General features: G+C 34.8%; 1 protein-coding gene across 1 annotated transcript; it reads right to left on the reverse strand.

The window, feature by feature from the left end:
- Nucleotides 1-6,363: 6,363 nt before the first annotated feature.
- Nucleotides 6,364-10,152, reverse strand: LOC114290501 (uncharacterized). Its single transcript, XM_028234447.2, has 6 exons — nucleotides 9,159-10,152; nucleotides 8,779-8,944; nucleotides 8,427-8,609; nucleotides 8,240-8,323; nucleotides 7,380-7,461; nucleotides 6,364-7,019 (listed from the first exon to the last, which is right to left on the reverse strand). The coding sequence occupies exons 1-6, from the start codon at nucleotides 9,452-9,454 to the stop codon at nucleotides 6,574-6,576; spliced, it is 1,257 nt and encodes a 418-aa protein (XP_028090248.2). The 5' UTR covers nucleotides 9,455-10,152; the 3' UTR covers nucleotides 6,364-6,573.
- Nucleotides 10,153-12,798: the final 2,646 nt, after the last annotated feature.

The following is a 12,798-nucleotide window of genomic DNA, read 5'->3' on the forward strand; positions in this document are numbered from 1 at the left end:
CCTTGGATTTGGAAAAATTGATTTTTTTGTCTTGACTTGAGGTAGAAATCCTCAAGAATGGAATTGATTTGAAGGCAATTTGTTTCAGAAGTGACACCAAAGAGGATTAGGTCATTGGCGACAAAAAGGTGAGATAAAAAAGGGCCACCTCTATTGAGTTGATGGGTTTCTAAAGATTTTGGTCATAGGAAAGGGAGATATTGATGGAGAGATATTCCGGGCAAAGAATGAAGAGGTAGGAGGAAATGGGATCACCTTGTTGGATGGCGCTCGATGGCTTAAACTAGTTTATGACTCCTCCATTGAAACTGATGGTAAGGGGGGAGGATGAGAAGACACAAGCCATGACCAATTTGATAAAGGAGGGGAGGAAGTTGAAGAAAGATAGGATTTTGTTAGGTTTTTATTCTTGGCAATCCCCGTTTGACAAAACTCCTTTCAGTTGTAAATGTATTCAATCTTTCTATTTCAGTAAGGCTATGCGTTTTAGATTCAAATCCAACCCGAATTAGGCCTTGCAGAAATGTTTCAAAAGTTAATTCTTTCTTGTTTGCCACTATGTCGGGTCCGGGGCAGCCCCTAGATGGGGTCGAGGGGCAGCACCCCTGAAGCAAAAAGCTAAATTGCAGTCAAAGTTGTTTTCCGCACGAGTGGCCATTCCTGCGCTCAAGCGAAGATCGCGGCCTTTCAGAAGTTTCACTCGTCTGCAAAAGTACTGGGAGTTGTTTTTTTTCCACTCGAGCGGCCATTCCTGTGCTCGAGTGTAGATCAGCGGCCATTCTTGTGCTTGAGCGGAGATCCCGGATCTGTTTTCTACAAATATGTGTTTCAGTCCGATTTTAGGTTTACGGCTTCCAGATCTTCTTCTTGGGTATTAGAGTTTTATTCTGGAGCTTCTTTGCTTGTTTCCTTTGATATTTGTGAGAGTTACAATCATAAATTGAGTGGATTATATCAGAGGGTTTGTTTGTTTTATTTATTCAATACCTTTCAATGAAAAAAAAAACAAAAAGATGTTGACAAACCAAAAGTTTTGAGGTCCTTACCTGATTGGTTCCAACCAAAATAGTGAGACCTTTGATGAATTTTATCAGAGCGGTTTGCTCTATTTACAAATATTACAATGCAAAATAGTAAGACCTTTGATGAATTTTATGTGAAGTTGAGTGACATTGTAAATTTTAGCTTCAATTTAGGTGAAAAAAATACTAGAATCCAAGATTGTGGGAAAAATTTTGAGGTCCTTACCTGATTGGTTCCAACCAAAAGTTACGGTTATTAAAGAGGCTCAAGATGTTGACAACCTCAAGCTGGATCATGTGGTTGGAAATCTCCAAACTTATGAGGCACATAGGAATTTCAAAAAGAGACAAAAAGATGATATTTCTTTTAGTAGTGCTCATAGAGTTGGAAAAGATTCTGATGAGGATTGTGAGATTGATTCTAAGATTACGGATGCTTTCGTGAAACAATTTAAAAAGTCTTTTCTGAAAAAGAATCCTAATCTTTCAGAATCACCTCATAAATCCAAAGGCAAAGATAAACTCAAAATTAATTTTATAACCAAGAAGGAGAAGGAGAAAGGAAAGATACAAGGGAACTCTGAAAGAGTCCAATGCTATGAATGCCAAGGATTTGGCCACTTTGCTTAAAAATGCCCTAATCGGTTGAGGAAGAATAAAGCCTTCGCTATCACTTGGGATGATGAATCCGAGTCTGATAAAGATGAAAGTGACAATGAAGCACAAGGTGAAGAGGGGCATGAACAATTCCTTACTTTCATGGCGGCTTCTGAAACTGAAGGACAAATAGAGTATCCGAAGAGGCTGGTTGAGAATGCCACTGATGATGAATCCTTGGGGCATGAAGATGAAGAGCTTCAGCAAGCTTATAAAAAGTTGTATAAGGAATCTCTTAACTTATCCAAATTGAATGACAAACTCACTATGAAACTCGAAGCATATGAAAGTGAGAATGTCAAATTAAATAAGGAGATTTCCGAGATTATGAATGATGCTATTAAGATTTCTAGTGATCGACAAGCTCTTTGTGCGAAACTCTTGACTTGTCAGACAGAGAGGAATGAGCTACAGCAAATCTATGCAAAGTATGAAGAAAAGATTAAAACTCTCAAGATGTATCAAGTTGCCTTGGATGAACTAATGATCAAGAAAGAGGAAGAGCTCAAGTGTGCTATGGCTACCATTGGTCTTTGGAACAAAGGATCAAAGACATTGGACAATATCATTGGGTCTCAAAAAATGTGTTATGACAAGAGTGGCATTGGCTTTGGTGATAACAAAGAGCAAAAATCGAGTGCATCTGCATGTCATGATACAAGAACTCAAGGGCAGAGGGAGCGCAAGATTCAATGAGAGGAAAGACTTCTCAATCTTTTTAAAGTTGGTAAGGTCAAAGAAAAGAAGGTACACCCTGTTTTTGTTTGTCATTATTGTGGTATGTATGGTCATATATGCCCTTATTGTTATGAGTTGCATGAGAGAGTGTCTCATAGAGATGAAAGAAATTCCAACGTCTCGTGGGATAAGAGACACTTCTTTGGTTGTAATGAGGTTATGAGTCATAATAGACCTTGCTATTTTGATTTGCTTGAGACCAAACATGGAGCGAGTTTGCATTTTCCTAGACCTAGGTATAAGAAGTTGGAAACCAAGTCGAGACGGGTTCCCATTGAAGGAGAAGGGAACCACAATGTCAAGACACCACCGAAGAACTGCAATTCTCACAACTGTGTTCATACAAAAGCGGTTTAGGTGAGAAAACTTGACTTGTGCTAATTTAATTATTTGTTTTTTTAGTTTTTGGATTTCTATGTGTTTTTTTTTTTTTTTGAGTCATTTAATATATGCTTGTTTGTTTTTCTATCTTGCTTTGTTTAAAAAAAAAAAAAAAATTGTGTACCTGTTCGTTTCTATCTTGCTTTGTTTTTTTTTAAAAAGAAAAGAAATCCAAAAAGATTTTACTAGAAATTTTTGAGAAGTTCTTGTTGCATATTGGAATTGATGAGAATATCCATTGCATGTTAATATGTGTGTGCTTTCTCTGGTCATTACTCATCTCGGAGTGTGTGTTCTTTGATTAGTATGTCTTATTCTGTACACACTCTTGGATTAGCAAATGTCGGAGTCTTCCGCCTTAGTGATCATTTTTCTCTATGGACTTCTGGCATTGTATCTTTTGCTTTTCTAGAGGAATTGACCTATACTAGCATATCATGGGTGATGTTGAGTCTCTTAACCACCTTCTATCTTTTTGCATCTCCACGGCTTTTCCCTCAGTTCTTTGCAGTTAAGGCATGAGGAAAAGGCTACCTTAGAGTCACCAACCAGGCTATCCTTATTGTCTCCATGCTTCTCTGGTTCAATTTCTATACTCTCGAGCATGTCAGCCGCCAATGAGTGTGCAAAAGAAAGAAAAAAATGCTCAAAAGAAAGAAAAGAAAAAATATGTAAAAGAAAGAAAGAAAAAAAAAGATTCATTGATTGAGGGGGAGCCTCCGCTTTTACTTAACAAATACTCCTTGTTTCCTAGTGGTTTGACTTTCTTTAGTTGTGTTTAGATTCTCTTGCCAGAGGTCCAGCTATTAGATCACTACTAGGATTTGAATCTAGTGTTTGTCGAACTCCAAGAGTCACACACACACACTTTTATCATGGGATCTGTACTTTTCACATAATGCATCACTTTCTTTTATGAGGAATCTTCTAGAGGCTATGCACATTGTGTTTTCAAGTAATTATGTTTCTTGGATAATCTTGTGTGTTTTAAGGTACAAATCTGAAATTCCTTACTTGTTGCACCATATTTTTTTTCTTTTTCTTGTTCATTGTTTTCTGTATAGTGTTTGTAGTTGCTTTTAGGAAGGGGGGAGTTTAGTTTATCATTGCAAGGGTTTTTTTTTTTTTTTTTTTGCATGAACTTAAATTGATTGGTTTGGTAAGGGAGGGTAAGGGAGATTGGCATTAGTTGGTTTGTATGTTACTATCCACTGCTTGTTTATTGCTTACTTCTCGGAGGTTTTTAATTTTTACATCATCAACATCATCTTGTTCTTGCTTATGTGGTTTATGCTCTTACTTTCGTTGTTTGAGCTTCCTTTGACAATTCATGACAAAAAGGGGGAGAAGTTTGAGTCATAATCAAAATGGTTTTTGAGTGTGTTTGCGTGTTTCTTAGGATTGTCATCTATTCATGCTACATGTTCTTAAAATCTCTAATTTATATCTATTCATATTTCCATCTCATGCTTCAATATAATCTTGTCATATGTCTATTGCTTTTTCATATATTCTTGTGGTACTAATAGTTGTTTTGGAGATTGTGGCACTAATAGTTGTTTTGTAGATCATGACCTTGAGAAAGAAGTTTGTTTTTGTTAGCTGTAATGGGTTGGGGTGATTAAGATTTTATTTGTTAGGTGTGTTTTGTCACGATATTGCCAAAGGGAGAGATTGTTAGGTTTTTATTCTTGGCAATCCCATTCGACAAAACTCCTTCCAGTTGTAATTGTATTCGATTTATTTATTTCAGTGAGGCTATGAGTTTTAGATGCGAATCCAACCCGAATTGGGCCTTGCAGAGATGTTTCAGAAGTTAATTCTTTCTTGTTTGCCATTTCGCTGACTATGTCGGGTTCAGGGCAGCGCCCAAGCGGGGTCGAGGGGTAGCACCCCAGAAACAAAAGGCTAAATTGCATTCGAAGTTGTTTTTTCGCTCGAGCGGCCATTCCTGTGCTCGAGCAGAAATCGCGACCATTCAGAAGTTTCACTCGCTTGCAAAAGTACTGGGAGTTGTTTTTTTCGGCTTGAGCGGCCATTCCTGCGCTCGAGCGTAGATCCACTCGAGTGTCTATTCTTGCGTTCGAGCGGAGATTGCGGATCGGTTTTCTATAAATATTTGTTTCAGTCTGATTTTAGGTTTACGGCTTCCAAATCTTCTTCTTGGATATTAGGGTTTTCTTCTGGAGCTTCTTTGCTTGTTTCCTTTGATATTTGTGAGTGTTACAATCATGAATTGAGTGGATTATATCAAAAGGTTTGTTTGTTTTATTTATTCAATATAAAGGAGAGAGTTGTTTTTTGGTGGATTCTGGAGTGGCTCATCGTCATGTATTCAACATCGGCATTGTGGATTCAATGTTGTACAAGACAATTTCGAGGTGAAGACGGGGCTGGAAGGGGCACATAGGGGTCGGTTCGATTCGGGCGTAGATTCGTTAGGTAATTGAGAGTACACTTGTGTAATTCATTTATTTTTTTTAGTATATGATTTTGTGGCTTTTGCTTGTAGTTTTTTTTTTTATCACAAATGGAGGTGCTCCAATTGTGGTTTTTCCATGTAAAATCGTTATGTCGGTTTGTCTTTAATTGTTTGATTGAGATTGTTATTTACTGGTTAAAATTGATATATAATCACAAATCAATATCTAGGGGATTTTTAGATTTTTCAGATTTTTTCAATGAAACCCCATTCAAGTCTGTCAAATGCTTTCTCTAGATCGAGCTTGATGAGCATGTTTGCTGATTTGCATTTTTTGGTTCTGAAATGGTGTACAACTTCTTGGACAATAATGACATTGTCAGTGCCTCTTCTACTAGGGATGAAGTTGGATTGCAAAGGGCCGATGAGATCATCAAGGAGAGGCCTAAGGTGAGCAACAATAGTTTTGGTGATGAGCTTGTAGATCGTGTTGCACAGGCGTATTGGAGGGAACTGAGTGACAAGTTCTGGTTTGGTGTGCTTAGTTATGAGGCATAGGAGGGTTTGGTTAAGGGCTGGGGGGATTGAGCCAGATTCGAAGGCTTGAGTGGTGCACTGCAAAAGCGAGTTGGCTACAATGTCCCAGTAGCGTTGGAAGAAGCCTGGGTTAAGACCATTTGGGCCAGGGCCATTCCACGGTTTGAAGGTCCAAAGAGTGGTTTTGAGCTTGGCTGGGGTTGGGGAAGCTGAGAAATCATTATCCATACAACAACCTATGTAATATATCAAGGCTGCTGCTCAGGTCAGACTGTAATTTGAAGCCAGCTTTCCTGCAGCAACCATATTTGTACTGGAATGAATTCGGATTGGGCATTTCTTTCTATTGATTATTTTTACTACTTTTTTCCATTTTTGTGCTAAAGAGTTAGGTTTTTGGAACAGGGTTGGCAGTTGAATAGGATACTGATGAAATTGTTTGTAAAGGAATATATAACCAATGAAATCATTCAATTGCGATCTAAGCATGTTTTTGTTTGTTTTTGTTTTTTTTTTTTTCTTTTTAGGAGTCTTTTGCCTGAATGAAAGAATCCAAAAAAATTCTTCCAATGAGAATTAGGTATGGAAGAAAAAGAAAAGCAAAGAAAAGAACTAAATTTTCTTGTTATTTCTGCAGCACAAAATCCTTCAATGAGATTTCCATTTTCCATTGAATATAACTATACAATTTTTTTTTCCTCTCTTTTCCTGACTCATAGCTGCTTCACCCCCCGATGAAAAAAAATAATTCAACCTTTCTACCTTTTTCTAAATTTCTAGCAAAGACATCCTGGTAGAGATGCCAAAGCATCCCAATCACAACTTCTTTCCAATGTTTGCAAACCTTCTAGCCACTCCAAATATAACTGCCTTCGTCAGAAGTCCTCGGTCAAGACTACAGGCAAGCACTACAGCCCCACCAACAACAAGAATCCTAGGTATGTTCATTCCCGATGGCTTCTCATCAGATGAATCCAGGGTTTCAATCTCTGATGAACTGCTGCTTGTACTTTCCAAGGATCTCAGGTAGTCTTCATTAACTTTAGTGTTGATCTGAGCCATGAAAGCACAACGTGAAAGTGGGGCACCAGATTCTCTATCTCTCTGATATGCACGCAAGCCAGGGTCTATCTTCTTGACAGCTCCCCACATACCCTGCCGGACTCCAAGCTTTGCAATCTCCCAAGGTATACCCATCTCTTCATGATGGAACAGTAACACCTCACATGCAGTAAGCTTCCCATCCCCTCTCTTTGATTCAACTGGGTAAATTCCAAAAATACATAATATTAGTTTCTGAAGGTTCAGAGATCAGGAAAATTGAACTACTAGGGGGTATTGAGTGTTTGCTTTTCAGGCAGTAAATGTTTAATTTCTCATTTTCAGATAATCTAAATTACTAAGGAAGGTGTTATACTTTATATTAGTAGTGCAATACTAAAAAAGTTCAAAGAATTAGATGAAAAGCCATTGCAGTTGCCTTCACAAGCATTCAATTAGCTCACTCAGATTGCTATGGAAGTAAGAAAATAATTTTTGCAGCGAACTTCAACTCAACACAACTCAACAAGCCTTAATCACCATAACAATATTGGTAGTAAAAATAAATAGCCTGTAATTACCTGCACGTATGCACCAACTTGAATAATACGAATCAACACGCCTTGGTTTGTTGCGCTGAGGTACAGAGGAGCAGGGTACTCCCTACAAAAATATACAAAAAAAAAAAAAAATGAAGTCAAATAGTTAATTCCTGGGACTATATACTATAAGGAAGAAAACTGATCAAGATAATCGAATGCTAGAAAAATGGCTGAATTTAATGTTCCTAAGTGAAACAGGCACCAACTGATTACAAATCAAAATCAGTCCATCAGTGCATACAACTTCAAGTTTTAGATACATTTTTTTGGTGCAATGGGTATACAGTATAGGATCTTAACTCCTAAAACTTAAATCTTTATACACATAAATCTGCTCAACTTGATCTTCACGTGAGTTGCATAATTTGAAGTTCAGTTTAGAAAGTTCTTTGTATGTCATACCAACACAAAACTGAACTTCAATGTGCATGATTCTTTGCTAATTGTGTTATTTTCAATATTTTTCAAGACTAGAGACACAATTGAATTATTCAGGATTAATTTCTTTAACAGTGATACTACATTTTATACACAGTATGTATCAACTAAGAAGTACAGACACTTCTAAGAAGGTGGCGTGTTGTGTCAGATATCAAGATGACACAACATTTGTTGGACACTTCCTAACACCTATCGAGCACACGTCCAAACTATTTGATTCTATCTACTTGCTTTCGAGTGTACCAGGAAAAACAAAAGAATCAAATACCAATTATCTTCAAATAGATCAAAGAAACAACCAGCAGTAAAATCATGCACAAGATAAAGAAACCAGAACAAAAAACATCTGTGGAATATTACCCAATGTACAAAGATAGTTTTTGGTTCTAAAAATATACCTTTGTAACACAGTAATATGATTGTTTTGATTCCCAAATTCGACGGCCTATAATGTATTCCCTATTGCTACAGAAGAAAGGAAACTGCATGACCAAAAATAAAATAGTTAGAAGACACAAGGCCATAAAACCAAGATGAACAAAGCATAATATTATAAGATGCAAACAGAAAGAATGCTCTCCCTACCTTGCGTTCCCACTGCACAATCATAGTTCCAGTGGTGGGGCACTCTTCCAAAGTTTGAGCGTGTACAAGCATGTCATCCCACTTCAACTTCAATCGAAAATCGTCGTCCCAAAAGAAATCCCTCACCATCTCAGGTGTGGCATCCTCAAACACTGTACTACTACGATATTGAGGGGCTCCATTCTGGAAAATGCCATGAAAAATCTAATGCAATCAATCACAAGTTGTTTTGTACAAGAAGAACAGAATTATACAAGTGCAATTTACAAAACCCAGTTTTATTCTTCAAATTAACTACTAGTATTCAACGTAAAACACCTTGAAAGAGGAAAAAAAAAAAAAAAAAACATACCTCAGGATCTCTGCGCCAAGCTTGATAGCTCATAGTGGGTGTGGATCGATCCATCATGTGAATCCAAGCAGGGCCATCATCTTTCTCCTCTACAAGTCTACATAAATGGTCTAAGTCATTATGCCCAACCACAACTGGTTTTGCTTCTTCTAGATGTGATGAACAACTGAAACAACAACAACAACAACAATTCAACTGTTAGAAATTTCAACTTTACTTTGCAAACCCATCTTCCAATTTATATTTGAAGTAAACAAACACTTTTGACTTTTGATTCCAAGTGTAATAAGTTCCAACAAGGAGAAGGGTATTTTCAACATTTGACCCATAAAACAGTTCAAGAAAAAAAAGAGAGGATAATTTGAGAATTTTGAACCAACCTGCTGTCAGAAATTGAGATTGAAGATGGAGATGAAATCTCCTTTTCAAACCCAGTATTGAAAATCCAAGAAATGAAGCTGGACAATAGCAATTTCAATTTCAATCCAGAAGCTTTGGAAGGTGATGACAAAGAAAGAGGAGCAAGATTAGCCCAATTGGGTTTCCATGCCCAGCCAACCATAACCCCAATAAAAACAGCAATCCAGAGAGGAGCCATGAAAATCATGAGTTCTATCAACACATCCCAAATTGTGGGTCGTTGTAAGATCTCAAACAAAGCAGAAACCAAAGCCATATCACCCACCCACCCACCCACCAACCCCTCAGGAAAGATTAATCTATGATCTAACAAAGATTAGTTGGGTTTGGATAACAAGACACAACACAAGTGTGCTAAATGGAAGAGATTTTTCCTCTCTTAAAAAGGAAAAAAAAAATAAAAAATTAAAAAAAGAGGATAAGGATGTTTGAGATTAGATTAGAGATAAGCGGTAGAAGAGAGATGTTTGAGATCTCTTCCTCTCTCTCTCTCTCACATGTGGCAGCTTTTCAAAGCCTTCCTGACCAAATACAGCTCCTATAATTTAGAGGAAACAAAAACAGAAAGACCAACAAAAATAAAAATTAAAAGTACTTCCTTAAATAAGAACTAAAATTTAATTTGTTTGATTGAATGAATGAGATTGAGCCTTTGAGGGAGCTGGATTGGACAGAGCATGCAATTCTTAAATGATGAGTGAAGATACAATTGATGAGGATAATAAGATGAGGAGCTTTCAATGCTACTATATAGTATGGTATGGATTGTGTTTCGCTGTTTTGGCCGGAACCCAATAAATCAATTGTGTGTATCACCGCGTTCTCATTTTTCACGTTCTTGTTCTTTGACTTTGAACTTTTCTTTTCTTTTTTTCTTTCTCTTTTTTTTTTTAATTTTTCTTTGACTAAAAAATTGTACTTACCATGTGTTAGAGCAATCTTCAACATATGGGCAAATTATCGATGCCACCTACCTTCAAATTTAATGAGAAACACAACGCGGTCATTCTGTAGTACATGTATAAGTTATCATATTTTTTGTGTGTTAATTTTACTTTTATAATAAGGGGTTAATTTCATTTTATCTTTTAAATTAATTTTTTCCTTTTACTTTATTTTTAAACTATTAGGGCGTGTTTGATTGGGGAGATTGGGGGGGACTATCCACTATTTGGATTACAATCCAAATAGTGTTCCTTATCCGTCGTTTGATTTTTTTTTAGTCCGTCGGACATGGAGTTCGGCCGGACTCTCCATGTCCCCCATATGGGGGACTACTGTGTCCTGGGGGGGTGGGATAGAATGTGGGGGACTATCTACTGTTGGGATTAGATGCGAAAATGACCATTTTGACCCTCTACTATTTAATTATCTATTATATTTAATAAAATTCAATAAAATTTAAATGTCTCAATTTAAAAATAAAATAATTTTATTTAACTTTTTATTGATGTTTTATTTATTTAATTTTTTAAAATAATTTTTTATAGATATTTTATTGATGTTTTATTTTAAAATTTTGTTTATAATTTATTTAATTTCATTATTTAAATTTTAATAGGTGTTTTATTTAAAATTTATTTAAAATTTTAATTAAAAAAATAATATAAATTTTTTATACAGGTTATACAGTATTTTATTAAATCAAATTTAGTGGTTATTTATTTATTTAATTGTGTAAAAAAATAAATTTATTTAATTGTGTAAATAAACAAACACAGTAAAGTTTTGCATGTAAAAAAAATAATGATTTGTTATACAGTAATGATTTAAAACAAATTTTATTGATATTTTATTTATTTATTTATTTAATTTAAAAAAAACGAATTTATTTAATTAAAAATAATTAAAATATTAAAGATATGTTTAATATTGCTATTACTTAGTACACAATTGAAAAGGGTAAAATAGTCTTTTGTTCATTTATCCTATCCAGTCCGTCCAACCAAACGTTGGATTCACTGAAAATAGTCTTATCCAGACATCTAATCCCATGAAAAAACAAACACAGGATACATATCCAATCCGACCAAATAGTCCGGGGGATTCACAGTCCCAGGACTCAAGTCCGATGGATTCTAATCCCCCCTTTTCCAGTCCGTCCAATCAAACACATTTCATCTTCATAGTTTTTAAAGTTTTTGATTTTTGATCTTACAAATCAATAACTATCAAAATTTAATTTAATGAAAAAAAATTGTTATAGAATTTTAACAATTTAAATCATATGACAAACACTCATTAAATTAGTTGTGAAGTGTAACTTGCTTAAAATCATAAGAAAAGTTTAAATTGTGACAAAAGGTATCTATAATTTCTAAAAGGATTAATTTCACTTACACCCTTTAAACAATTTATATTTTTTTATTTTATCTTTAAATTATCAATTTCGCCTATTTAACAATGGACAAATAGTAATAATAATAATTGCCTACCTCTTTTTTTTACTTTTATTTTTATTTTTATTTTTTTCAAAAAGACAATTACCTTTCCAACCATTATCATGTTTCTTCCTCCATTACTCAAACTCTAGCTTTGTTTTCCTCCCCCACTAGTTTCACTGCCACTTTAGCTATCACTCTTCACCACAAAAGTAACAATAATAATAATAATTGCCTACTCTTTTTTTTTTTTTGGAAAAGACAATCAATAACGTTAGGTATTATCACGTTTCTTCCTCCATCACTCAAACTCTAGCTTTCTTTACCTTTCCCACCAGTTCCACTACCACTTCAGCAATCACTCTTCACCACTCTTTACAACCTTGGCTGCCACCCCTCCCCACCCTTCTGTACGGCCGAGTAAGAAAATTGAAAATTTCACAAATTAAACCGGTCTAGGTGAATTTGATAAGTTTGATTTTGTTTCTTAAATTTGTAATTTGGTCCTGTTTTGGAAACTTGAGGAATCAGTCTCCGTGGATTGATTTCAGATTTAGATCTATGATTTTGAATTTAAATCGAACTGGATCGTATAACTTAAATCATATATGTTTATTTACTAAATATTATATTTGTTTAAGTCAATAGTGAAATAATGTACATGTTTATGTTTAGAAAATTTATGTTTCGAAAAATCATAATAGATTAATGTCGAACAATATATGCCCACTACGAGAAATTAAAGATTTTAGAGTAAAAAAATTTAGGGACAAAATATTTTTGTTGCCAAAAGTGTTATTATTTTATTTTTAGCGACAAAATTAGACATTTAGTAATGAATTACATTTTGAGATCAAAAGTTTTGTCTCAAAAAATAAATCTTTTGGGACCAAGTTATTTTTTTTCCTAAAAGTACATTTGTTAGTGACAATTTCAAAATTTTGCCTCTAAAAGTTGTTATTTTTATTTTTATAATTTACATGACAATTTTTTAGTAACTATCCTCACAACAACTAAAATTGGTTCCTAATTATTTTCTGCAACAAAAATTATACTTTTAGAGATTAAAAAATAAAAAAAAAAAACTTTGTTTCCAAAACTCGAATATGTTGCAGTGAGTTAATTTTATGTTTTTGCTTAACAAGTAAATATTATAAGGATAGTTTGTTTGATGAACATATTATTATTTTTAAAATTTATGATAGGTTGAATTTTTTTT

The sequence above is a fragment of the Camellia sinensis genome, chromosome 4, assembly GCF_055761805.1.
Source record: "Camellia sinensis isolate YWXY chromosome 4, ASM5576180v1, whole genome shotgun sequence".
NCBI lineage: Eukaryota > Viridiplantae > Streptophyta > Magnoliopsida > Ericales > Theaceae > Camellia > Camellia sinensis.